Source organism: Larus michahellis, chromosome 4, assembly GCF_964199755.1.
Source record: "Larus michahellis chromosome 4, bLarMic1.1, whole genome shotgun sequence".
In the NCBI taxonomy this organism is placed as follows: domain Eukaryota; kingdom Metazoa; phylum Chordata; class Aves; order Charadriiformes; family Laridae; genus Larus; species Larus michahellis.
In genome coordinates this window covers 21803804-21831236 of record NC_133899.1, presented here as the reverse complement: position 1 = coordinate 21831236, position 27433 = coordinate 21803804, and the positions used below count along the sequence as shown (strand labels likewise).

The window sequence follows — 27433 nt, the reverse complement described above, 5'->3', positions numbered from 1 at the left end:
GGCCAAATTTTCAAATGTGGCTTGTCTAAAAATTCACATTACCGGTCCACATTTGCCATTCAAGAAATTCAAGAACTTTGCAAATGTTACACAGATACAGCAGAAACACTGCTAAACCTACCTGGCCCTCTGCATGCTTCCACGGTCTGTATATGGCATTCACTGGAAAAACTTCCATGCCCAGCCCCCTCTGGATACCAAACACCACAATATGCAGGCCCTTGCTGTCACGAATCTGAAATCCCGGATGGTCCAATTCATAGGTTACTACTTTGAAGTCCAGGCTAGGATTCTGCAACCAGAAAAACAGAGCAGTCAGCCTTGAAGATTACAACTTTCAATACTCTGTTAAGAGTCCCTCTTCATCAGTATTTTATCCAGCTTAGCATTCACTCGACTTTTGGCTGAAAGCAAGTTTTTTGTTTTAAAAAGAACATGATTTAAATAATTCTGAGAACTTGACGCATGTTTGGAAGTAGCATGTGAAAATGCACTTCCCCCAGCACTACAGGCAGTAGCTGTCTTTCATTAAAGTATCTTCAAAAAAAAAAAAAATCAACATTCCAAATCCACCCAAACACAGAGCTCCTTTCTTAGCATGCTAACTCATTCCTTTTGTAGGCTTCCAGATGCCCTCCAATAAAAGACAGAAGGGTCTGACCTGCTGGCAAACAGAACTTGCTTTTCTTTTTGAAGAATGCACACTGCAAGTACTTGTAAAGCACCTATTAGATTTTCAGCAATAGTGTGAAACCATAAACATGAGGGAGCTTGGAGGAACTATGGGGGGAGACAGATGAACGCCAAAGACAAAGCCAGTAATATGTTCCAAGGTTTAGAAAAACAAAACAATGACTCCTGCATAGATTAGAGGGAACATACAGAAGAAAAACCTACCCAATATAAGGTAGGCAAAGGAAATAGTAGTCATGTTTCACTGAGTTAATTAAGCAGCAATTTTTGTAAAGCGGTGGAAAAACTTTCCTATTTCCTACACGTCATTGTACGCAAGCAGCATTTACAGTTTGGGAATGAGCAACTACAATTTTGTTTCATTTTCATCATTAATGCCTACAGTGAGAAGCTTTTCAAAACAAGGTGCCTGATGCACAAAGTTTTCCACTGTCAGAAAGAAGTTCAAACACAAAACCCCTCAGAGAACACATGCTGGAGTACGTGGGATCAGTGTGGAATAAATCTCAAGTTGCATCCAAGTTAGTCATTCAGGCAGCTTTTACTTCTGCCCAATTCCTCAAATTATTCTTTTTCATGAGGAAAAAAGCACCAATCACTTAAGCACAGCAGTGCAATTACATTAGTGAGATTCAACAGCATTCAGGCTACTAGAACCTTAAAAAGCTTTATATTCACACTGAGACATGCCCTTTTTTCAGATATTCCACATAAGAGACCAAGATGCTCACAAAACTTACCAGCTCCTTAAGAACATCAATTAAGACCTCCACATTCCAGGTATGGGCTTGTGCTCCATCACTTTTATCTTTCCCGTCACTCCAAATCCCACTGCCAGGAGCCGAAATAGACTGCAAGTTAAATACACTCAGTCAAATACTAGTTAAAAATAAAGCAGCCTCAAATGCCACTAGCTACAGAACTCCCAGCGCTATGAAGGTAAGCAGAAGTTCAGACCAGTAACGACACCAGCTGCGCACTTCTGAGACTCTTCCATTCAAGAATGTATTATAGACAATTACAGCAGAACAGGTAGAAATGGGTTGAATAATAAAAGCAATTTTTAAGTTAATAGAGGCTGGCATTTTAACTCCTTATTTTCTGCTGAATAAAATACACATAATCCCCATGCCAGTAGTCCACTCACTTGTAATGGAATACCATCCGTCAACCCCGAATGAGTTCGAGCCATCATCCCCAAAACCCTGGCAACCTGGGCAGCTGTGACTTCCCGAACACCAAACTGCACGATTATGTTGCGACATTCTTCGACACTAAGATGCAACAAAACAGAGAGGTCTTAAAACAAAAGCAGGTTTCACTGTGGCACAACATAAGACCTAAGCAAGACCTGGGAATACAGTTGGGACCAAAGAGATTGTTGGGAGAAACTAGTTGCAGACTGTAAAATATTTACTCCAGTTACGTTAGTCAAATGATCCAACACAAAAAAATCCTAGGACAAGAAGGAAGAGAAATTCAATAGAAAGTCTGTGTAAATATTTCCATTTCTGTGCCTTGTATTCAATGCAAAACTAAGTCTACTTAAGTGAGAGATGTTTCCCAGGCCATTCTCTGTCAAAGTAAAAGCACAGGGTAGGCTTGGCAGTGCTTTCTGTTAAAAGCACTTCCATGTATTGACCTGTGATACCAAGCTTCAAAGACTGAAGTTTTCTGCTAACTAAAAGTGAAACAAAGGCTCTGAGAATGCACATTTCAAAATGATGTGTGCTGTTCAAAAGGTAAACCGGAAAAGTGTATGTCTTTTAGCCTGATGCAAGCTGTGGCGTCTCTGATGAGAGGCCACTAGCAAAAACCTTCAATGAGACAAAAGAGCGAACAACGAGCAAACGCTTGAGTTCCAATTTTAGAACCGAAGGCCTTTTTTGCAATTTTTGTTTCACTTTTCAAACACTTCATAATTAGACCAACAATTTAAGATTTATACAGCATCAATACAGCTCAGGAAAAAGGTTTTATTAACAGGCCCACATTAACAAAGGAAATAATTTTCAGTTATCTTCCAACACATTTGTATTGTGTGCTTCCGTACTTCACTGTATAAACAGAAACTTAGGTTATTATCTTTGAGATTTGATCACCTCCCCAAAACAGTCTGTCTTTTCAAATACAGACTCATTTACTTCTCTTACCTTATGCTTCTTAAATGAATCTTCCTTTAAAAGAACTGTTTGGTTCATCCTGAGGACTAAGACTAAGTCCCTCTTCAAAACCAGCCACACTTGCAGGCTCCTGGTATCACTACCAGTATTAGAGCACTACGCTTAATCCTTAAAAATGACATTCAAAAATTGAGCTGGATTTGTGCAGATAGCAGACAGACAGCAGGAAATGAGCAACCTGGTCTAGTGGGAGGTGTCCCTGTTGGAACTAGATGATCTTTAAGATCCCTCCTAATCCGAGCCATTCTAGGATTCTAAATAAGCCTTTAACATACTCAAATTAACTCTTCAATAGACAGCTTGTGTCTAAAATCTAGCTTCTCCTTCCACTTTTCTGGTAGCTATTCCAATTCACCCGTGTATAGAAACAACTAGCCCATGTAATGCAACACTTGCGCTAGGTGCTACAAGCAAAGATCTTCACTCCTGCTGACACCGCTCCTGCAAACTCACACAGCTCTAGGGACGACAGCCCCTTTCACAGGCTCCAGCAAGGCAAGGTAGCAGAGCTGCCCATCTAACATTTCAGACTGAGGCAGAGAGGAAGAATATGGAACACTAATGAAGATGTCTATGAATATACACACAAACCCAGGGTGAATTTAAGACAGCTGTATTTTTACCAAAATAAGCCTGAGCAGGCAAAGACAGATGTAGCTGTCAAGATACTTTGCTTTATTGCCACCAGTTCACTATCATAATTAGATTCTACAGCTACAAATAATCTCAATCACACCCTGTACCAATGCTGATCAAAACCCAATACAAACAGAAGGCTGCTGCTGGTCAGTTCTCTTGAAGCGAGACAATTAGCTTCAGTTCTTCTGTAATCTATTTCATGAGGACAGTGAGCTGAGGACAAGAGCAAAGCTTTTCCAGGAGATCCTCCTGGATTCCAAAGATCCAGGAGGATTTAGTTGGAATTTATGCCTACCTAGACACTTTGTTTTTACTTAAAAAAAAAAAAGGGGTATGGTCAAATTCTTATAAAACCTTTACAAACGTGAATACCTTTACCTAGTGTTTCTCACCATGACAAAATCCCACACAATGTCAACAGACATACTATACACATTAGAAGAAAGTAAAATATAAAAGAAAAATCAAAACAAACAACCTCATAATACTTAATGAGCTTCTAGGTATTTTAGTACTTTAAGTGTTCTTTAAAGAACACTTCTCCCTCAAGAAAGAAGAAATCCACCGCCACCCAAGATGCTTGAAAATTACATTTTCTTACAAACCTTGTACAAAAACCATAGCCAACTTCTTGCATGAAATCTGCCAGAGAACTCTCCATCATGGTTTTGGCTATCCCTCCAGAATCAGGCAGGATCCTGTCCATTAGAATGTCCCGTTTTTCAGGGTATAGAAGTGGTGCAAGCACCACAGGGCAACGCTCCTGGGGAAAATCTAGAGGCAAGAGTAACAAAAAAAAAAAAAGGCATCGAAACCCCCAGAATACCAGTTGCATGCAAACGACTACTGTGCTAGAGTTTTCCTACTGCTGCAGGGCACTTGTGCAGCATTCCCTCCATCCCACCTCCCAGTTCTTTACTGGCACTTGGATATTCCTTGAGAACAGGAATGTAGAACGGAGTGGGTTCATACAGGTTTACTGCAGCTGCGCTGGTGGTAAGTTTAGAACTAGACTGTCACTAACAGCAGTCATGCAAAAAACGCACAGAGCAGGAAACAATACAGCAGCGCAGCAAAAGCCTCTCCTCCAAATCAGGAAGTATTAGGAAACAAAGGATCTGCTACTGAGTGTAGGAAACCTAGCAAATCTAAACCACGCACTTGGCATGGAAAGGGAGACTACTCCCTTCTTCCTTCCAGGAAAGCAAAGTTTAAGAGAGACACAGTAACAAGAGGATCACATGTGTGGGTGTGAGTTTTGCTCAGCAGCAAAGGCACCTTATGGGTTGGCCTTCCTGAGACTGCATTATCTTTAAGGTGATGCAGAATGTCTCCGTACCCTTTAGGGCCATTCAGAGAAGAGTTCCCAATCTCCCAAAGCAAAGCAAGGGGAATTACAGAAGCTGAAACATTAATACTCATTAAAGCAAGCATGACCTAAGAAGTTACACTTAAACAAATAGAACAAATATTTTGCTCTTGTACAAAGGTTCCTTCCTCTAGGTCTGTGCAGAACCCAGGAGTGAGTAGAGTTAAATTCAGTTAGCTTCTCCAGTCCAAATCCTCCTTATTCTGATGGATTTACAGTAAACACTGTTGTTTCAGAAAGTAAGAGATTACCACATTGATAACGTCCCCTGCCTTCACACAAGGGCCATGGTAGCTTCCAGGAAACGAACCAGAATTTTATTCAAAAGCACTTCCCTCACTGTGATAGAGTTCCCTCATAGATCTGCACCCAATGAAAACAACCTAGTGCTTAAAACCCACCTATTTGAAATGGTCACGCGTGTTCCTTACACTGTAAGGATTCAAGTTTTTCAACTACAGCGCTCTGAGTTGCTTTAGTTAAATCCCCAAATACCAACCCACACCAGCAAGGAAACACAGACTTGAATATCCCCCACTTAACATGTATTTATCACAACGTACTTTTCAAAAAGCCAAACGTAAGACCATGTTACTGCTCACTGAAACACAGTATATTATGGCCAGATGCCAGAACAGCGGTATCTGTCAGTTTACTTAGTTCTATGTCCCCACCATTTCAGTCTGCACTGACACTAAGTTACAAAAACCCATTTCGAAGTTTGTGTTTAGTCAAGGCTTCCTGACCACCACCACACTTACCTCTACGTAATGTTTTGAGGAAAGCGTCGATCTGTTCCTGTCCTACCCCAAAGGCTCCCTTCTGCCCAAAAAGGAGATGGGAGAGGAGAAGGTGCAGGACCTCTATTGCAATATCTTGGAAGCCACCTTCTTGATTTCCACTGACGTCCGCGTCAATGTAAGAGCGCAAAAGATCCGGGAGTTTCTGTTTGATAAACTGGGCAGCTTTTGAAAACAAGAAGAGTCTAGAGTCAAAACCTAAAATTTCTTTTTAATATAAAGACTCTTTTTAGCTAGGTACCATTCTCTTAATCTGAGTTTGTTTACCACAAGCCACAACAGTTCAGATTTAAAATAGAAGACTCAGAATCCATACCTCAGAACCCAAATATTAACAAACAACTAAAAGGTAAGATATCACAGTACCTCAATTCATTCATTATCTAGCAAGTCATTCACGGGAGGGACTTCCAACTTCATATAAGACAATACTACTGCTATCTATTGCTCCTCTCAAAATGGTGTTAAGACTTCAATAGCGCTACTGATTGCAAGGTCTTGCATTACTCGGGTCACACAGGCACACATCTACCCCTTTAGAAAGCCCACAGCTTAAAAATAAAAAAAGGCATCCCTGCTGCAGTACTTTGGAAGCTTCACTTACCAAAACCTCGTAGATCTGAGCTGAAAGAGTTCAGTAAAGCGAGACCAAAAATCACCTAAAAACAAGAACAAACATCAAAGTAAGGGGACGTCATCCTTTCTAACAAGCTTAGTCAAAGCAACATTAAAATATTTTTTAAATACATGTTCACCTACCTCTTGAACTTTACTTAATTTGATGACTTTACTCAATTGGGCAAATAAATGGGGTGAAGGCTTTAGACTCTGAAAAAGGTAAGAAGAGTTAAATGGAAGCTGTTATATGATTAGTCTCATTTGGAATGTGTCAGGCTACCTAGAGTCCTTTTGCAGGTCTGGAATATTAATAACTATTCTGCTGTAGGTTAACACAAAACTTATATGGCTAAACAAAGCATCTTTGGAACTGTTTTTATATACATCTAGACTAAAAGTTTCTTCTGCATATCTCACACTTTCACTATTAAACCCCCATCACGGCTTTCATATTGAAAGAAACAGGAGCACTGATGATTTATTTTGGTTCTGGCTGCCATGAACAAGCCATAAAGTATTAATGTTAGATTAAGCTTTAAAATTAGTGTGCAGTCATTCTGAGTGATTGAATAACTTGCTCAGTTTAACAGAAAACCCCCCGACTTCTGGGCAAGCTCAATTTTTGACAACTTTAGTACAACCAGTCTCAGCCATTAAAAAACCCCAGGAAAAACCCAAGGGAAAAGCAGCTGGTTTCCTACAGACCAATTCACTGCCGTTTCTGACACAGGGGTCCCCTTCAAGGAGCAAACAAACCTTCTGATAGTGCAAGGGATTGTCAATGGCGTAGGACAGCGTCGAGATAAAGTTTGGTTTTGTAATGAGCGACGCACACTCCTGGATCAGAAATTGAGTCTGAAAAGAACAAGATAACTTGAACATTTGTTTTGTAACAGGACAACAAAACAGAACTACTACTGTTCACTGTGTGCAGTAAAACTGAACAAAGATTCTAAGTGCCCAAATTCTCATTAACTAGTTTCTTTTCATTCAAGTTTCCTTCAGGTTTAGTTTGTTTTTTCTTTTAAGGCTGAGAAAGGGATCAAACATTCTCCATCATGTGTGCAATGTTTCATTTTCTGTAAGCAACCACACACCCTGCAATAGACATTTTAAGAATATTTGATTCCCATTTATGAGCTAAAAAGTCTTGTGTCAAATTGCTCAAGGATGACAAAACACTTCTGAGAACAGACATAGCCAGCACCAGAAGTGCCAGTTGGTGGATGTGGACAAAGTTTTAGAAGACAAAGAAAGGCTTTCAAAAAGCACTGCATGTGGTAGAAAGAGCAATTGTACTGAAGCTATCTGTTTTTCCAGATCAACGGATTGTAAGAGTCAGATAGCAACAATTTGTTGTCTTCTGACTTGAGGACTGGCAAAAGGCGCTTCCAATTGAAAGGCCGTACACGAGAAAAGAAGTTTGCTTGAAGCTACTACCTCTAACTTGCCTTTGTGCTTAAAATGGATCAAATGCTATTGCAGATTTTTAACAATCAAATCTATTAGGCGTATGCCTCAGTGCAAACTGTACCTGATGAAAATCTTTGCCACTGCTTTTACCATCGCCACTGAAATCCACGTGCGAGAATAGACAGCGTAGTAAATGCCTGTCTGCCTCGGGACCGTGCCTATTCACAATCTGGAAAAAAAAATAATAATCCAAAACACAACTTGGTAGCATACAGTCATTACAGAGCAAGATCCGGGTCTAGTATTGTGGATACAGCAGTACTTCTAGTGGTTAAGTCATCTACGGTTTTAACAAAACTGCCAAGAATGTTCCCTTTTAATCAGTAACCTAGAAAAGAAGTCATTAACCCTATTTGCAAATGAAAAATATAAACTAAGAGATAACAAATCTAGACACGAGTCACTGACACAGAAGTCATGCATTTCATGGGTAGTATTCTTAAAAAGCTAAGTGAAAAGGGGTTTTCAAGTCACCTAGAGGATGATTTCAAACTTCTCTGCCACCAAAGCAGCACAGAATCCACAGAGTGTCACAGCCTCACTTTTCCCCACCTCTTCCTACAGCTACGGTGCCTAACTCCGCAGGAGTAGAGCCTTGGGACAGCCTGCACCTCTGGGCTATGCCTGTGTAGCAGGAATTTATCCCAGAGACAAGCCATCATACAGCACCTTCACTGACCTTGCAGGCAGCTTCTGGTCACGACTGACTTGACTGCCATTACTCCAGGGCCTTTTAAGACATAAGGGAATACTATACAGGAAGTGTTTCCTGCCATCTAAAGAAAAAGTTCATCTCAAACTTGCTCATTAGCAAGCTTTAAAAATCAAATACCATGCGCTGAACACCTGCAGCTGAAACCTTTTACCAAGTCTTTCCCATCATTAGAGCTCATTCAACTGAATTCTATACCTCAGTCATAAATAGGTGATCTGCATTTGTCAATTTGCAACACCTATCACTCATTACTAAATCTTCACAACAATATCAGTTTTGTTAGCATCCCATATCATTGCCTTAAGTTTAACTCTTGGCTAGAGACCAGCTCATCAGCTTGTTGTTTGAAGTATACCTTCAAGTTGTTTCAGTGCTTATTCATTCCTTTAAACCTCATCTAACTGGACAGCATTACTTGTTTTTAATAAAATCCATACTGGCAGAAATTTAAGTAATTTAATCACCAGTAGCTTGCTTCTTTTGTCCAAACAGTAGCAGCTAACATCAAATCCAACCTTCATCTGTTGGCAAAATTTTTGCCATTGTTTCCCCCTTTCTAGCTGCAGGACAGACAAAATGTGTGCCAGTAAAACCAGCAGCTCTGCCTATGCTCTGACTGCCTCCACCAAGCCCACCACTTCACCCCGTCAAAAATATCCTTGTTTCCCAGTAGCTTTTTGGTGCAAAAAGACAAACAGCATTGCTTTAGGCTACATCCGCTCCGGCTCTGCAGTTTCTGATTGTTCTCATCACAATTCTTCTACCGTTATCTGACACTATGCTTCCCCTTTCCCTCACAGCCTGCTTATTCCAGCAGCTGCCAAGTTTTGTTCTGCTGGAAACAAACATCCGAGATGGATATAGCTCTGCTTCTTGACCAGAGGCTACAACATACGTGCTCATGGTGTGTCAGTCCAGAGTAAACAGCCCATTCCAGTTATGCTGACAGCGCTGTCTTCGACAGCAGCCATCCCCCATGATTAGGTAGGAAGATGCTCAGATTGGTGCAAAAGGCAGCAAAATGGAATTGACAGCAAGTTCGACTAGTTAGCTCAGGCTTCAGAAAACAGGCAATTTGTTTAGGCAATCCCAATTAAATACGTAGATTTAGATGTGCTAACAACACTGGCGTGAAGCTGGATCAGTCTCCTAGGGAGCTATCTGGTGCTATGACAAAGATGAATTAATCAAAGCAGATGGATGCAGAAGAAAACTGTACGCACTAAAGCCATCAACACAACTTTTCTGCATCAGAATTAGATTGCTTCCTTGCATAACAGCAACTTCACAAAGTTAATAATTTGAAAATTTAACATATGGGGAGGAGGGGAAGAGAAGGCTAGAAATGCAGTGTAGCACCTTTCAACTCGTAACTATATTCACCTAAAAGCTTTTCCAGGGAAAAGGGAACGAGAATTGCTAGTTTTCCTGTAGGAAGAGCTGAAAGAAACCCTTGTTCTGGCAGCCTTCATACACATTTACAAGACAGCTTATCCAATCATAAAATAATCTGTAAAGACTGACTTTTTTTTTTTTTAACCATGAGGGTGACCAAGCACTGGCACAGGCTGCCCAGAGAGGTGGTGGAGTCTCCATCCCTGGAGGTACTCAACAGCTATCTGGACATATTCCTGGGCAACCAGCTCTGGGTGACCCTGTTTGAGCAGGAGGTCAGACCAGATGACCTCCAGAGGTCCCTCCCAACCTCAACCAGTCTGTGATTCAGGATAAAATTTGAGCCACCCATATTTGGATTTATCATATAGAGACCAGTTGGGTATTTCAAAAATAACTCTGCTTTTCTAGATCCAGAAAGTTTTGCTTTCCTAGACGAATCTGTCTGCAAAGCCCTTCCTCCTCTCCCACCAGGCTCTCCTTACAACTAATTCAGGAAGGAGAACACAAAAACTCCCTTCAGAGGAAGCCATTCTTTAGAATTTGTCTCTCTAACAAATGCATAAAAGGGTTTTTTTAACATGCATTCTATTTTTTAAAGCAGCCTTAAGGCATCACCTATGTCAAACGACTACTGAAAGCATGTTTAAGGAGAAATTAGTTCCTCAGGCTTTGCCACTGTTACGCTTGCGAGTGATATATTTAAATGCAAGTGTCATTTTGGTCAGTTGTGACAAGAACAGCTCCAACTATGGTTTTCCACATACTCTGTACGTTTAGATCTAAGCTTTGTAAATTGAGTGAATTATGAAAAAATTTTACACTAAGCAGTGTACTGTGAGACAAAGAGAGTTAAAGCATGTACATACAATCTCTTCAACTATCTAAGGAAAAATTGTACTAGCAACAACAAAAGTAAAGTCATACCAGGAAATTAAAAAAAGACAAGGGATCATGTAGATTTTAGGAATTTAATCTTGAAATCCTAGATCTATCTTATAACCAAATATACACAAAAGAGCCACTACCACAGACCAGTTTCCAGTCTCTCAACACAGTGAGTCCAAGAGGCCTGTCGTGAAGGGTAAGGAACAATCTGTCCCCTTTTGAGATATCTATATCCCAACTGAATGGCACATCAACCCTATCTTCTCCCAAATCAAAGAAACATTTATTATCTTTTACGTAAGTGTTCATGACAGATCTGCAAGTCATACCTCAGTTACACCTTGCTGCACAAATTATCTGTTGAAACCAACACTGACTGAAAGGACAGCATGATCTCAGAGGAGCCCCCTGCAAGTACTGAACTTGCAAAAATGTGGAAACTTTACAAAAGTTACAAGAGATGCCTTCTGTCTCCATGGCTTATGAGATCACTTTAAGCAGAGAATACTGCCGAAATCACCCCCTCTCACCTCAAGATAAGCAATGAATGCACTTTTAAAGTCAGCTGTTACCAGAAACTCATTGTGCTTAAGCCCTCTGGCCTCCTGACCTGATTCAAATCACCACAGGACTGCACTAGTGTAAGTTAAAAAAAAAAAGCTTAACCAGCCCAGCTGTCTGCTGGGAACTGAACTAAACCAGTTTCTAAAACTGGCTCAGTAACATTCACTTCCTCCTAAGCACCCCTCCACAGATAATGCTTTTCAGTCCATCCTGCTTGTCAGAGCTATTTTTGAAAGGGTCAGTTAAACCAGAATTCTTGCCCAGATGTTAGATATTTGGGTTTCAATCTGCAGTTAACTCTGCCTGCCTTCTGAAAATACAGGGCCAACTCAGCTTGGCTTTACCACCAAGCAACACTTCTTCCAATGACGACGAGCAAAAGTCTTTCATCTGAGGTAAGTGAAAGCATTCAGATGTAAGTAACCATGTACTCGTGCTTTCAGTGCAACAACTCTGGACATTAAATGCATACGTTTTCCTCCCTCTCCCAATCGGTGTTCTATGGAACGTCCAAAAGTTGAAAGACTTAACCTGAAGGAGTTAGGAGAGCTTTGCATACCACACTCCAAGAGCAGCAGTTAATCCTAATATTCAACTACAGAATATTGTAGCTCTGAGCTGCTGTATTCCATCACCTGGCAGAGGAAACCAACAGGAATATCAGAGACCCAAGCTGCGATTCTCAACCCTGCAGAAAACAGCACACAGTCACACACACGAGAGCACCGCAGGGTACAATTCAGACAGGAAGAGAAACTCCATTTGACACTCCCATTTTTTCCTTTCCAAAATTTCTTTTGTGGCATCCTTGCTTTACTTACATGCTGTATTTCCTGCTGGCTGGCTCGGTAGTTTTTCTTGGTTAAATTGTCCACCAGGTAGCTGATTTGAGACAAGGCCAGCGAGAGCGAGTCAAGATTCATTGCTGGTTGGGGCGGAAGCAGGCGGCCGAGCCCGGCGCAAAATCACCATTATTCCCCTTTAGTCACCTCAGAGACAGGTTAATTTTTTTTCCCCCAATTAGCCTGTATCTGGTTCTGTGTTACTTTCTTCAGCTCTTCTTTCTCAGTTGTCTTCCTCTGTTCTGAAACATGGCACCTGAAAGACAGAATTACACTAGATTTCAGTTTGGTAGCAACTTTACAGCTACATTCCAGGCACTGTTTTAACTTGCTATGGATCACTACCTGTTAATTTAAATTAAGGTTTTTGGATTTGGTATTTTCTTTTCATTTTAAAAACATATTTAAGCTGTTCACATGGTGTTAAAAACAGTTATTGGTTTCTCTGTATTTACTTTCTGCTTCCACCAGAACACCACAGGGTAGGAAGTTTAAATCATAGAATAATTCAGCATTATGCCTTGGAGCTCTTTCTTTTATATTTTTGCTTACAAGCTAGCTTGGCAAGCAAGAAAAATAAAATGTAACAAAGAAATTGCTAATACAGACATGTTTGATAGCTTAACTTACATAAACCATTTGATATCACTACGTCCACAAGGAAAAAGTAGTACTTCCAAGTTTTAACAACACAAGCTTAGTTGTTTTCACACTACTTGACCACATTTATTCATTTCTGCATTTTGCCAGTCTGCAAGAGCTAGCAAACAGCTCAGTCTGAAGAATGACTACCCTTTCAGCACTGTGAGAAAGAAGAAAACGAGACGCATAATGAATTAGATACCACTCTGCAACAATCAAGAGGTCAGAATCATTCAAAGCATCCACCACAAGTTGGTTAAAAAACACTTTTTTTTTAATCATCTCTGCAATATTTTGCCTCACTACCATGAAAGTATACATACTCAACCGTATGCATCAAAACAAGCAATTGTGAATGAGCAACACACACAAAGAACTGCAATAAACGAACCCTAACATTTGGCTTATACTGAAACAGCTTTCCAGTGAGCTACAACAGCAGAGCTTGCCAGCTTAATAAATTTCTATGACAACACAAAATTTGGCACTTGACATCTCGTCTGTTAAATTACAGATTGCCAATGTGATGAAACTGCATCCCAAAGCAAGTCCTGCGTAACCAGCAGTCTGTGGAGTCTCAGAGGAAGCCGTAAGCTGCTCCGAGAAGCAGCACTGTAATTTATCAGAGGTGGAATCAAGCTGGAGAGTCACTGTTTTAAAGCCCTACTTGATCAAAACACAAAGGTCACTAGGCTTCACGCCAAGAGTCTGAAGATGCCTTTTTCAAAATAAAAAACTATTGCTTTACTGTCTTGGCTACGGCCAAAACCACCAGTAGGCGATTTCTGCTCCATCATTGAGATGGACGGCCCAGGTGATGTGTTAACTTGGCACGCGGAATGCTCAGGGCAAACCAGTTCCTCCAGCAGCCCCTGCAGCAGCACAGCTGGACACGCTGACCATCCTCCTGCAAGAACAGACCAGGAAGAGACCCCAGGCAAGCTGTAAGGAATGAGAGCTCTCCTCCCTCCCCTTTTATACAAAGGTTTTCACTCATTCACTCACACTTAGAACTACAGCTTATTTAACATCTGCCTACACTTTAAAACATCCAGAGCAACGAATCCTGTCGCAGGCGATGAAGACCATTCTGCTCTTTGGAAAAGTTTTAGATTAGATAAAAACGTGGGTAAATTATTTGTAAGGAAAGTCAAATCATCCACCGACTTTGAGCCTTTCATTAAGCCACAGAAACCCCTGCATACTCCTGGATGCTACACAAGACCCTACCTACGCAAGAAAACTTACATCTCATGAAAAAGAAATAATACTGAAAGCATTCTTCGATGACAAGGCAGTTGTGCTAGGGAAGAATTTCAGCACATGTTTAAAACTGCAGCAAAAAGAATTAGAGAAAACTTCTAATTTTTTTTTTGTACATCTGACAAGTTACAATTCGCTACCTTTATTTACAGGTTTAAAAGACCACTGACTGTGAAACAGCTTGGTAGGAAGGGGGATAGGCACAAAAGTTATCAAGATCTCTCAGTAGCATGGTACCCGATTGGTTTGCTTCTTTTAAATACCTCTGTTCCTCTTTTGGAATAATCCAGAAAGCATCACTGGGACTGGTAAGCATACCGGTTTCCATAACATTTTTACAGGCAAGGTGTAACACAGGGGACCAACGTAAATCTTCTGAAAAATGTTTGTTACGAATCAAGTACAGATCACCATGGCACAGTATGTACACTTGCCAAGGCCCTTGCCAGCAGCTAGCAAGGGGAATTCCAGCCTACCAGAGCACCAGATTCCAGCAAGCAGCCCAAAGAACTCATGGGCTGGTTGAACTCAGGGCTCAAGAACAGGACACAAACTAGAGCTCTGACTCGGTCACTTTTAAGGCAATAACAGAAATTTCAGATTTTGCCTTTTAGGCCCCTGGGAAGAAATACACATTTCTCTGGGTATTGTTCCTCATAGCAATACAAACAGCACAGCAATCACACCTACTCCACCCCAAAAAAATCAAGCTTTTAGGTGCTGGAGCTCTTGAGTTGGGCTGAGACATAAATGTGACCCTCCCTGCTGCCACACAGTCCCCTGCAGAGCACTGAGACTGACCATCCCACCCCCTGTTAACATCACTGTTTCCTCCCAAGAAAAGCAAGGACTACCATCTCAACATGCTTAATTGCATGGAAGCACAACAAGCTTTGCCACTTTCTGACTGTAAAATCCGGCAGTGCCACCGGAGAACCCAAGCTGGGGTCAAAAAATGGGATTTTCCCTTTCAAGGAAACAGAACAAGAACCTGAGCAGACATCATGACTCAAGGACAGAACACAATAGCTGAAGGAAGCAGCTTCCTATTTATGTTCTAAATATATGGTTTGTACAGTATGTATCCTGATATACAGAAAAAAAAACCCCGACAGCTCTCACAAGCACCAGACTAACAAACAGCATTTCAGAGTTTCAAATGGTGCAACCTAACTTACAGGAGTACATAAAATCAGAGTAATTAAGGGAGCGCTGCCTGGGAAGCGGAAGTGCACAGGTACCTCTCTGGTCATGTAACGCAAGGGTAAAATTCAATTTGTACCGCACTGATTAAGAAAGCTATGAATGCTATGCAATGCAGACTTTATTTTTAGATCCATATATTCCTAGTGGGAATGAATCTCCCTACACTGGCCTCAACAATTCAAGATGCTTTCAGTCCCCAGGGCAAACCTGCCATCTTCACAGGTTCAGGAAAGTCAGGCCTCAGCCAGAGAGCGTTGACCAAAAAAAATTTAGATTTGCTGACAAAATCAGCTACTTACAATTACAGACCCTATCATACAGTAATGGATTAAGCTATCGGACACAGGACTGGGGAGCTCTTACGATAATACCATTTTATATTGTACATTTTATATTTTTAAGAGGTAGAAAATATTTATTGAGATCTACAGCATTACATAGCCTGAACACTTTGTAAGGAAATCAACAGGCCATCAGCAAAACATTTGGCATCTATTTTAGCAGATTCTTTTCAACAGTAGAGTTCCAATGGGTTATTAAAACATAAATACGATACAATTTTAGGCAAGAATCCCCAAATCACAAAATAAAGAGGGACAACACATAACCAGCAGTCAGATTTGACAAAAACACTCTCTACTAACCTGACACAGATCACTAGGAGTAACTAAGCCTTGCTGCTGAAGATGACAAACCTGAAGTCTTCCACAAATTCGGAAACAGCCTTACAAAGAAAGTAATTTCAAAATTACTGCAAGCTGAACTTTGGTGGGTATTTTTTAGTATTTTGCCAAGGTAAGCAACTACTCCCACTGGGTTTCATGAGCTGTAAAGATCTTAGGCCACAGGTACTGCATGTGGAGGATACAACGGCTCCAGTGACAGAAACAGCAACATGTTTGCTGGTTAAGTTATAAACTCCTATCAAAAACCATCATATAAAGCACGCTAAAAGCGCCACTGCTAAACCTGTTCTTCAGAACACAATCTTTTACCCACTTCTCCAACAAACAGCACATACAGAAGAGCAGCACACCTCTGGGAAGCCCCACGTGTGAGAAGCGCTCCAAGGGAGAAAAAGGGGTTTGAATCATACCACAGTTAGTTAGATTTCAGGATGTCTATCATTTTAAAATCTACACAGAGAAAAACCTTACAGCATAAGTCACATTAACAGTAAAAGCACCTATTGATTAGTTTGACTGTCTCAGATTTCGGTGTTTACACCTAGAAAAGCCACCTGAACATTCCATGTACTGGAAAACTGCACACAATTGCGGTCAACTGGAAGCCACGATGCTGATTAGACACGGTAACTTTAGTTTCCAGAGAGCGGTTGAACTAAGCATGTATGTTTGTTCCCACACGTTCAGGCCAGTTAAGCTTCAGGTTTAGAATCTACCCCAAATCTAACACGCATGCATCAATCATGACATGGTCACTTCAGGCATTTTCACATCTCAAGGAGGTTTGTTTACAAAAAAAAAAAAAAAATCCTAAGAAACTCTCACTTCCTACTTTCCCTTCAGTCAAACACTGCAGGATAAAGTCCCCCTTGGAGGGAAGCTAAGGAAATTTAGGGACCCATTCTCAAAGGATTTGTGCTGTTTTCCCACACAAAACGTGTTTTAGAACAGTTAAATGCTATTTTAAAAGGCGGAAGTATTCATGCAGTAGGGATGATTATAGAACAGAAGAGAAATCTGGCTAAAATTGTCATGTCCTCAACCATGATTCTCAGTGATAAGAATTCCCAACATGATTTAGCACTGACCCATCACAGGGTCACAAAAGGTCACTGCCCACTCTTCATAAGTTACGTTTGCACAGTTTCTCTTTCACTTATTCAATCAAACACCGAGAGTAGCCATTTAAGCATCAATTAAAATGAATTAAATATCTAGCAGCACTATGCTGGAAGGATAAACAGGATTAGGGATTTCTCTAAAGAAGAGAGGCAGGTAGACAGCAAGCCGGCTATGAGTTTGGTTTGGAGACACCAGGCCAACAGGATCAACAGTTAACAGCAAACTCAAAAGCATAAGGGCAGAAAAAACAAGACAGTAACAAGACCAGAAAGGACAAACAAGTCTATGACCAACTGAGTTTGTTTCCTGTATATAAGACAGCCACCTCACCCGGACTTGTCCTATCTATAATTTTAGTCAATGCCAATGTAGTTACCTTAGAAACAGGAAACACTTAAGTTGCGTGTGCAAAGAATGACTTGCCAGGTCTCATACCTGTTTTATTACCCACTTAAAAAAAAAAAGTTCCACTGAGAGCAGATGTCATGCGTCCTTCTAACAAGTGGGATTCACAAACAGACTAAGCTTGTGACGTATCAACAGACTAAGTGTTATATTTTTTATTATTATCTCACTTCTGTTGTAAATTTGTCAATAAATCACTCCAAATTGTTTCTGGTTTGTTGAAATTGAACTATGACTGCTCACTAACCTTACTAAATAACGAGAACATGGTATGGCTCCGAGTTTAGAGAACTACTGCAAAGGAGCTGTTTCTAACAACGCAGCATCTATCAAAACAGCCAACTGTTGCTATTTCTAGTTTCAACATAAGCAAGTCCATTTTACTGGGCAGCGTGTTCTTTACTGGAGGGCAGCGCCGGGAAGCACTTCTTCCATGTGGTCTACAGGAAGGTTATGTCACCGGATTATTCGCTATAGCGAACTGTTTACGGGTTACTTGTTTTCTTGGGGTAAGTCCCAACAATGCCGATCTTCAAAAGAGGCCACCGAGCCCAGGGCGGGGGTAGGCCCAGCACCTCGAGTCGCTTTTTGAGTCTCTCAGAGCTCAACCTGTCACGACCAGCGCTACGATGGCAGACGGAGGAAGAGAAATGAAAACAGCCCCAAAGCCGAAGGTTTCCGAGCCCCCTCGGAGCGCTCCCCGCGCAGGCCGCCGCCGCCGGAGCCTTTCTCCCCGCACCCGGCGGCCCGCGGAGCTGCAAACTCCCGCTCCGAGCCCAGGAACCGGCCCGGGCCGAGGCAAAGCCCTTCCAAGTTTGCTCGGCTGCTCCTCCTGTCGATCGGACGCTGCCGAAGCGGCGCAGGCCGGGGCGGGCAGCGGCGCAGGCCGGGTCAGGCCGCGGCGGGGAGGGGGCGGGGGGGAGGCCACCAGCTGCCCCACACGCACCCCGGGCCCACCGGCCCCGCCGCGGCCTACACCGCCACCCTCGCCACCCACAGCGGCCGCGACCCCCGCCGTCCCGGAGGCTCCCCCCTATCCCGACCCGTGGAGCGGCCGGAGCTGCGCTGCGGGACGGCGCTCACCTCAAGGGGCGTCGGGGAAGGCCGGAGCGGGGCGGCAGGCGGGGGCCGTTGGCGCTTTTTCTCCTCTCGCCACCGCCGTTTCGCTACAAAATGGCGGACGGGGTCGCGCGCTCACGTCGCGGCCTTTCCCCTCCCCCGTCCCCCTCGCGGCACGCCAGCGGGGGGGGGCAGCGGGGGCGCGGGGGGGCGGGGCGAACGACGAGACTCCCGCCCCCCCGCCGCCGCCGACTGGCGTGGCGCTTCCCCAATCAGAGCGCGGGGTGGTGCGGCGCCCGCCCAATCAGCGCGGCGCCACTTCAGGGGGACGTTCAGCCGGCCCTCCGCGCCGAGACAGCGCCGCGCTCCCATTGGTGGGGAGCGGCCGGGGTCCTTCCTACGGCGCCGGCCAATCAGCGCTGGGAGGACTCTCGACCCACGCATGCGCAGCAGGCGGCCAACCCGAGCTGGGCAAGGACGACCAATGAGCGCGGGGCGGGGCGGGAAGGGGAAGTGGCAGGGAGCGCCAAAGGGCGCGCGGAGGCGGGGCGGGGGGGGGCGCCCCTCCCCGAGTGGTACCGGCCCAGGCACCGCGGGCCCCCCCCTCCTGCGCAGCGCGGTGGTACGGCCCCAGGCACCGCACACACACACTCCCCCCCCCCCGCGGAGCGCGGTGGTACGGCCCGAGGCGCTCCATCCCCACAAGATGGCGGCGCTGGGCCTGGGACTCACACACCGTTTCCCCCGCCTTGCAGGGCCGCAACCTCCTTCCCCAGGTCGCTGCAGAGGCCGTTTTGCTACGAAATCCTCCCCTCCGCTTGCACACTCCCGGCTCGCCGGCCTCTGTCGTGGAGAGGGAACTTTTGGACCCCTTCAGCACCCTCCCCTCAGGGCCGAGGTCGCAGCCCCACAACCGCAGAATGGCCCCTCAGCCACCCCACACCTGCCTTCCAGCCCTGGGGGCGACCCCGGGGTGCCAACATCGGGATCGGGACTCCTGAGAGGGTACTTCCGCGTGTGAGGGCCCGAGGGAGGCAATGGGGCCTTCCCCATGGTGACCCCACCGCCAGCCACTGTGGGGTTAGCCCTGAAACCTGGCCCTACGCTGCCCACCCCAAAGCTGGGACAGCCAGGCTGGCATCTCGGGACACGGCTTCATCCCCACATCCCACTCGTGAGCATCTTCCCGCCCGCCCCGACAGAAACCGCCTCATGCCACCCAGCACACGCACCACAACATCACTTTTTATTAAGATTTGAGGTCCCTCCGCTTTCTGCACATAGAAAATACATTTAAAAAGGCCGGTGTTTTGTAAACAGTCAGGGGAGCAGTAAGGCAAACAGAGAAACGGCCACAGCACCGCCGTACCCCCCGTGCTCTCAGCCCCCCGGGGGAATGGAGGGAGACCAGCAGGTCCCCGGGTGACAATCAAGCGTGCGGGACGCCACGTCTGTCTCTGCTTCGGCCGTGGGATGTCACCTTGGGGAAAGCCAGAGCCACTAAAGCCACCAAGTACCAAACCCCTCTCTGCCTTAATGGGGGACAGGCACTGAAAGGCATCTCGGCATTGGCATCTGCTGAGCCTTGAGCACCCCAGTCCCTGCTGGGCTGCACGGGAGGTGGCTCTGTGCTCCCCGTGTCCAGGAGGAGTGGTCTGAGGGGTTGGGTGGTGTCAGGGTGGGCACCCTCTTTTTGGGTGGGCACCCTCTTTTTGCGCCAAGGGGTCCTTCAAGCTCCAGCGCCAGCTCTCAGGCAGGAGCCGGGTGAAGGGACTCAGGAGGCAGCTGGTGCCACATGAACGGAGGGTTCGCTGGAGCCTGGTTTTGTCAAAAGTTGAGGGCACAGAGGTTGGAGGTATCTTGGGGGAGGCAGGAGGGACACGTGCCTTCACAGGGTCCCGCAAAACATTCACACCGTGCTTGGGGCTTTTCTTGCTCCTCCTCCATCTGGGTCTGCCCATCTCATCCTGAGGAGCAGCGGGGAGGTCCGCATTTACAGGCAGCAGGCATTAGTAGGGAAAGATCAAATGTTTCCATGTGCTGTCCTCCCACCCACTGCCGCTGGTCGCAGAGGGAGAGAGCCGTGGTGAGAAGTACAGAAGCAGGCCACGCTTCACCTTCCCACCACCTTCACCTCCCAGAACGTGCAGGAGGGGCAAAGCCAGGTGGTACACGAAGCTGGGCTGGACCCTCATCACAGATACACGTGAATTCTTCCCTCCCCCAGGGTTTTAGAAGCCAAACAAGGAACCAGGGAACTCAAAGACTGAACGAGAGCAGTCTGCCATTGAGGTTTAACTCCCCCAGCCAAGTCTGCAGCTGGGGGAACTGCTCAGCCCAGTGAGAGCAGAAGTGAAACTATCATCCAGACAAGCGACGCAGGGACAGCCTAGAGCAACACCAGCCACAGAGTGTAAACAACCAAGAGAACAATATAAAACAGATTAATACTGACTGCTTTATCCCTTAAAACCTACACCTGGCCCAGTCCCATTCCCTGGACACCTCCTGGAAGAACAGGATTGGAACTTTGGAAAAGAGCTCTAGTGTAGTGTCTCCAGTAGGTCGATGCAGCCACAGCACCTTCTCTAGCGAGTGAGCACCCCCTGCCAGGGGAAAAACACAGCACCGGCCTGTCCCTACCCCGGGCTCGTCCTGATCCTCCAAAAAGAAATCGGGCTGCAGGCGACGGTCCCACTTTGTAACAGAAAGTGCAGCTCAGGCGGAGGGAGATGTAAAAGGAAGGGCAGGAGACCGGCAAGATGAGCCATGGGAAAGCAGAGTTCAAACCAAACACTGACACAGAAGAGGACTACGGGGATGTCACCCTGTCTGATAAACACGATTACTAGTTCCCTGTACGCAAGACACACCGTCTCTCTCCAATGCTGGGAGAAGAAGGAGTTTTAAGCTGTGGAGAGGAGCTCCTCCAGCACAGGGGTACACGGGTGAGAGCAGCATGCCTTTGCAAACCCCAGCCATGACCCCTTAGTGATGTCTAAAGTAGTGATGTCCAGCCCTGAGGGGCAGAAAGGGCTTGGCCTGGACTACAGGTCCCCTTGTAGTGATGCTCTGGCTTCACCAGGGAGTCAGGGCTGAGAGGACAAGCCTGACTGCCTGGTGCGTTAAGACAATGAGATACAAACCACCGCAGGGCTCTTTCAGCCAAGCCCCACATTGCAACGCTCCTCTTGGATCTTCCCAGCATGCCAACGTGTTTTCTCCCCGCATCCCTTTGGTCCTAGGGGAAATCTGCATCCCCACAGCAGCAGCGCGGTCCAGCCTGGAGGAGGAGTCAGGCTGTGAGATCCACAAAGATGGCGTTGGCAGTAGTCTGTCCAAAGATGAATGCTCCGAGGGTGACCATGAACACCCCGTAGCTGACCTGGGCCCACCAGCTGTGGATACAGGAGGACAGGGCACGGTTAGAGGAGACCCTCATGCCAACATCCACAGGGAAAGCAGAGAGAGGAGAAGTGCGTCTCAGTTACCTGATCGCCCAGGTTTCTTGGATCTCAGAGAGCTTGGCTTGAATCAGGCAGAGCCCTGAGAGGGAGAGGAGGCAAATTAAACCCAGACGAGGCCCGAGTGGACACCCCACAGGCCATGGAGACACACTCCCCCTTACAGAGCAGACAGTCCAGTCAGAATAGTTGGGCTGCTGACCGACCTCATGCCACACTATTGTCCTTCTTGAAAGTCGTCCTGGTTCCTGCATCTCCATCCCACTCCCTCCCTCTTCGAGACACGAAGCCAAGAGATCTCCACCAGCCCCTGAGCATCCCGGGATGCCCTACCTGGGAAGACGAAGATGAAGCAGGCAGCCAAGCCCCCGATGACAGAGATGACTTTGCCAATGTCGGGGATGAAGAGAGCGAGGAGGAGGGTCAGGAGGAACCAGCTGATGGTCTGAAGCAGGCGCCTCCTCCGCTCCCGAATCACATCCTCCTCCACTGTCACCCCGGTGTAGCGGAGCCAGAGACCCTCCAAGACAGCCCTGTGGGCACAGATGTGGGGCAGGGGGGTTTCCTCAAGCTGCCCCTCCTGCCCACACCAGCCCCTGCCTCCTCCTAGCACTCACCGGCCGCAGAAGTGCAGGATGGGGTAGGACGTCAGCACACAGAGGATGATGAAGGCCCGGGCGAGAGCAACGGGGATGTCGTTGGAGGGGTAGGACAGCAAGACATCCTGCTCCACGCCGGCTCCAAAGGTCAGGAAGCCACAGACACCTGCCAGGAAGGGAGCAATCAGCGGGGGACGGGGACAAGCCTCCTGCATGTGTGTTTGAGGGACCAGACTTGGATGGATATGGCACAGGGCACACTGAAGGGGGTTGAGATGGACTTCCATCCCTTCCTGCTCTGTCCTGCTGGCTGACCAGAGTGTCCCTGCTCTCCAGAAGCTCACAGCCCCTCTGAGGACCATGCCAAGCTCACACGGTGTCCCCTGGCTCACCAGTGCCCGTGTAGACGAAGAGAGCAATCACCATGGCTGCCGTCACCACTGCCCCCCAGGTCTTCACCTCTGGCTGCTTCATGCTGTTAAAGACGGGGACGCTGCTCACGTGGCACTGCCGGGAACACAGAGAGAGAGCGGGGACACACGATGGGCTGAGCCTGAGCACACGGGGAGCCACACGGGATCCCACGTGTGATATTCCCAGGTTTTTTGTGACATCGTGATCCCCAGAGGTTTGTCACTGGTGAAGAAAAGGGGAGGACAGGCTGCCCTGGTCTTCCCAGCTCGGGTAAAATTCATTCATCTCCATTCAGGGGCGGCGAGATGTTAAACTGGCTTCAGCCCCCTCGCAAAACCGTGTGGTGAGCACACAGCGGAGGGTTTGGGCCGGTCACCCAGGGGAGCATCCCTGGACCACGCCAGTCCCCCACCCAGGTGGCCGCAGGGTGGGAAGGGGAGCGCCGGGCTCCTCCCTTACCTGGAAGCCAAAGCAGATGGTGGGCACGGCATTGAAGACGGCCGTCCAGGTGGAGGGGCTGGCAGGAGAGAAACACCCACTGGTCAGACCAGGGCCCCCCCCGCCCCCTACCCAGTGCCCCGGAGGTGCTCAGTGATGGGCTCGCTCCTCTGCTGACCTGCTCCCCCCTGCAGCTACCATGTCCCCCCACTTGGGATGATGCCTTTGCACGGAGCGAGGTTTTCCTGGGACCTGGCACTCCCTGAAGACCAGGGCCTTTCACCGAGACAGAACCAGACAAAATTGAGGACTTAAAAAAATAAAAGTATCATTAAAAAAAATAAGAGTCTACTTGGGTGGTGCCGAAAACTGATCTAAACTTTGCTCTGCCCTAAAATTCCCACTGCCCGCGCTGGGTCCGTAAACGTCCCCAAACCATGAGGGAGGGGACAAGCCACAGGGGCTGTGCTGGCCGAGGAAATAACCCAAAATCATCCTAAAATAGACACACCCCTTGCTGCTGGGTGAGCACAAGCACTGCACGGGGAACTCTGGGCCTGGCTGTATCAGAGCTAAAAGTCAATCATCTCTCCTCAAAAACCTGCGATGGAGCCATGGGGACCTCCAAGAGGTCTCTTTCCTCTCCTTCACCACCTGCTCCTCTGAAACGCTCAGAGATGCAGCCACTTGGGAGCTCCTGGCAGCAACACGCAGCGTCCCCGGGCCCAGGGATGGGACTCGTGAAGGATTTGTTCCCAGCCTTTACAGCCCTCGCTCCCACAGCCCTGCCTGGCCCTGTGGCGCTGTGATGGCCACCGTCAGCATCGTGTCTCTTGCGCTCACCTGGTGGGGATCTCCACAGGCACAAGCTCCTTGTCGGGCCAGATGTACTTGATGATAATGACTGCCGTGACGTACCACGTGCCAATCACGCTTAGGGAGCTGCAAGGGGGGACAGGAGGTTGTCAGCTGCCTTCCTGCTCTGTGGAGGGTCTCCTCGAGCCTCTCCATCCCCACCTTCCACCCTGCACAGCCCAGGCCACCCCAGTCCTTCCCATCAGGACCAATCCTGCTCTCCCTTCCCAGGGGCACGTGCCAGGCACTGTCATCCGCTGTCCCCAGAGCAGATGCTGCGCTTCGGGGCTGTCCCGTAGCGCTGTGAGCGGCAGATGTGCCAGCAAGGGGATGGACTGGCTTTTGGGCAGGAGAAAGGCGAGTGGCCCTGGTCCAGCTCCAGCAGCCAGGTTACACCAAGATGCTTGGTAGAGCAGGGCTGGCCTGCAGAACACCTGGCCCGGGGACCCTTACTGGTTATCCTTTCTGCTGGGTGGCCAACTCCAAAGACAGGGGATGATGCAGTTGAAAGTCTCTGTAGTTCTTCCAGCAAGTAGAACAGAGGGACACAAGCCCTGGAGCACAACACTGTGGCCTCACAGTGCTCAGCAGCTCCTCTGCTTCCCAGATGGGGAAACTGAGGCACAGGGAGGAGATGTCCAACCCCTCAGGGGCACTAGAACCATGGTGTTTCCACTCCTCATCCTCTGGGACCATGCTTAGTTGGGTGCCTGCTGGCCCACCACAGCTCCCAGCCCCAGAGGGCTCTCTCCACCACCCACCTGGCGTATTTTTGGAAGCCAATCTCCTTGGGGATGGAGAGGGGCAGGATGAGGAGGAAGGCGGTGATGCTGATGGTGAACTTGCGGTCCGTGTACCAGCGGCCGCTCCCAGCTTCCTCAGGCTCCGTCACCAGAGCAGCAATGACTGTGGGGACAACCAGGGCGGTCAGGTTGTCCCCTTCCAGCTGAAGGGACAGCGACTGGTTATTTTTTCACCTCCATGGGACACACTTACTCTTGTCCTCCTGGTCTCCGATGATGATAAGGAAAGCGATGCAGGTGCCAAAGGTGTAGACGGCGATGGCCACCTCGCACAGCACGCCAGGCACCTTCCCGCAGACAGCCCACACGACCTCCTGGTAGGTCCGCTCATTGCTGGCCTGTGAGCAGTACGCCAGGATGACCAAGCCTCCGATGATGAAGATCAACATGCACTGGGGTGGGGAAGAGACAGGGAGGGGACACTGAGGCAACAGCGTGACAGGGTCCCCAAAGCCACCCCAGGTAGCCACCCCCAAACACACAGAGCATCTCTGGTGCACCTCACCCACCAGGAGCCTGAGTCCCTTCTGGAGTTCTGCACGTCCCCCCCATGTCCCCTCCTAGAGTGGGACAGGGGACTGTCCCTTCCCCACCCTCTCACCATCTGCAGCGCAATGCCCGCAGCCACGCCGCCGGCCATGCTGAAGGCGGCGGGGAAGTTGAGCAGCCCAGCCCCGAGGGCAGCATTGACCACGATGAAGACGGCTCCCAAAGCTGACGTGGCCCCCAGGCCATTTCCTTGGCTCTCTCCGCTCTTCGGCACTGTCTCCACGCTGGGGCTCTGCAGGAGCCTGGCCCGTTCCCCGGCATCAGCGCTCCACTCCCAATCCTTGTAGTCGCTGTTGATGCTCCCGGTGCCCTGAGCCATCGTCCCTCCTTGGGTGGCACACGCCACCGTTGATGTCCCACTAGAGCTCCTGCACCGGGCTCTGCCGGCCACCTCGAGGAAGGTCATCCGCCAGCGCTGGCTCCATCAGGCAGGGAGGGCAGCAAACGGTCAACCACTTAGCTGCTCCTAGAAGGGGAGGAAGAAGGACACAGTAGATGTTAATTAATGTACGTTAACAAGGGACAACCTGGGCAACGGGGACACAAAGGAAATGAGTTCCCCGGGTCTCAGCTTGGGGGTCACAGCACGCAGGTGTCCTCACACCAGCAGATATGGCAGGACTCACCTCTTGTCCCCCAAATGCGAGGACGCTGGCGGGGAGCTGCAGGCACAGGGCAGGACTCGCCTCGCCGCGGGCACGAGACCTAGCGTCAGGGCTCGCTTCCTGCTTTCCAACCCCGATTCCTGCCAGCTCTGCGAGAGCCGCTGCGCACGTGCTCCCGGGGAAAGGTCAGGGCCGGGCTCCGCTGGAACAACCCATGCAGGCAGCAAAACATTGCGTTGCCAGAAAAAGCAGGACCTGCCCCTTCCAGTGCCACCCCAGGGTGACCATTGGCACGAGATGTCTCAGAAGCTTATGGACCCGAAGACCTGGTGTTTCCAGCACCGCAGCCCTCGGGGGTTGGGCGGCCTAGGTCTCACCCCAGTGGCCCCAAGCTGAAGGAGATCTCAACCCTCCCAACCTGGCAGGGCTTCGCGGGGACCTACACAGCTAAAGGAAATCTCTTTTCAAGGAAAATATCTTTTTCCCCTTTTTTCTAGGCTATTTAAACCCCAGGCTTGAGTACGAATCCTCTTCAGAGGTTTCTGGAGAAACACCCCGCAGGTCTGCGACAGGTCCCCGGTGCCCAGGCCGGTGGGTCTGCTGTCACCCATGGTGACACGGGGGTCCGCTTTGGCCGAACCCCCGCCCGGGCGAGGAAGGGGGTGGGAGGAGGATGCCGCCGGGCGCCCGGCTGTCCTTCTACCCCAGGCAAAGCCACCACGCCGGCGACAACCAGAGCCGCCTCTTCCCCCGAGGGTGACCCGACAGACCCGCGGGGGCCCCGCCGCCGCCCCGCTCCGGGAGAAGCGAGGCCCTGGTGGCCGTCACCCCGCCTTTGCGGGGGATGTCCCCGGGGGGGGGTGTCCTCGGGGGGCTCCCCCCACCCCGGTACCCCCGTGCCCCGGCCCCACTCACCGGGCGCTGGGAGCGCGCTCCGCTCCGGCCCCGGCCCCGGCCCCGGCCCCGTTCGGGCTCGGCGGCGGCGCAGCGCCCGGCACCGCCCTCCCCGCTGCACGCCGGGGCTTGTAGTCCGCAGCCCGGCCCGCCCCCCAGCCCGGCCCCGGGGAGGGGTGACCATCCCCGGGGAGGAATGCCCTTCTCCCGGAAAGCATGCTCATCCCGGGAAGGGATGCCAATCCCCGGG

The 27433-nt window shown here is 48.2% G+C and overlaps 2 protein-coding genes across 12 annotated transcripts in view; both read right to left on the bottom strand.

Annotated features, from left to right (window-relative positions):
- CNOT1 (CCR4-NOT transcription complex subunit 1) overlaps nucleotides 1-18739 on the bottom strand; it is a 60625-nt gene extending 41886 nt beyond the window's left edge. For all 10 annotated transcript variants that reach the window (XR_012586562.1, XR_012586563.1, XR_012586561.1 and 7 more), the window contains exons 1-11: nucleotides 18587-18739; nucleotides 12159-12435; nucleotides 7837-7944; nucleotides 7059-7157; nucleotides 6444-6512; nucleotides 6289-6343; nucleotides 5646-5849; nucleotides 4121-4289; nucleotides 1841-1967; nucleotides 1434-1544; nucleotides 122-292 (exon numbers count right to left, since the gene is read on the bottom strand). Coding sequence is in view for 7 of the 10 variants with exons in the window: in XM_074583314.1 (XP_074439415.1) it covers nucleotides 122-292; nucleotides 1434-1544; nucleotides 1841-1967; nucleotides 4121-4289; nucleotides 5646-5849; nucleotides 6289-6343; nucleotides 6444-6512; nucleotides 7059-7157; nucleotides 7837-7944; nucleotides 12159-12260 (1215 nt within the window). In the remaining 3 variants the exon portion in view is untranslated. The remainder of the gene's footprint in view (nucleotides 1-121; nucleotides 293-1433; nucleotides 1545-1840; nucleotides 1968-4120; nucleotides 4290-5645; nucleotides 5850-6288; nucleotides 6344-6443; nucleotides 6513-7058; nucleotides 7158-7836; nucleotides 7945-12158; nucleotides 12436-18586) is intronic.
- Nucleotides 18740-19795: 1056 nt separating this feature from the next.
- SLC38A7 (solute carrier family 38 member 7) lies at nucleotides 19796-27297 on the bottom strand. 2 transcript variants are annotated; one of them, XM_074583313.1, is made up of 12 exons: nucleotides 27205-27292; nucleotides 26311-26491; nucleotides 25737-26150; nucleotides 25329-25527; nucleotides 25094-25238; nucleotides 24321-24419; nucleotides 23499-23556; nucleotides 23018-23132; nucleotides 22644-22791; nucleotides 22360-22559; nucleotides 22054-22108; nucleotides 19796-21960 (listed from the first exon to the last, which is right to left on the bottom strand). In XM_074583313.1, exons 3-12 carry the CDS (start codon nucleotides 26088-26090, stop codon nucleotides 21858-21860), a joined length of 1476 nt encoding a protein of 491 aa, XP_074439414.1. In that variant the 5' UTR covers nucleotides 26091-26150; nucleotides 26311-26491; nucleotides 27205-27292; the 3' UTR covers nucleotides 19796-21857. The 2 variants fall into 2 exon arrangements, with proteins under 2 accessions (XP_074439414.1, XP_074439413.1); XM_074583312.1 differs by lacking the exon at nucleotides 26311-26491 and having other exon boundaries at nucleotides 27205-27297.
- Nucleotides 27298-27433: the final 136 nt, after the last annotated feature.

What these genes read in the sequence shown, in the direction of transcription:
- SLC38A7 (XM_074583312.1), bottom strand. Translation starts at nt 26,090, where the DNA reads ATGACCTTCCTCGAGGTGGCCGGCAGAGCCCGGTGCAGGAGCTCTAGT. An exon ending in CCTGTGGAGATCCCCACCAG is followed by an intron (nt 23,557 to 24,320) that starts GTGAGCGCAAGA and finishes CTCTCCTGCCAG; the next exon opens with CCCCTCCACCTGGACGGCCG. An exon ending in CTTCGTCTACACGGGCACTG is followed by an intron (nt 22,792 to 23,017) that starts GTGAGCCAGGGG and finishes CCTTCCTGGCAG; the next exon opens with GTGTCTGTGGCTTCCTGACC.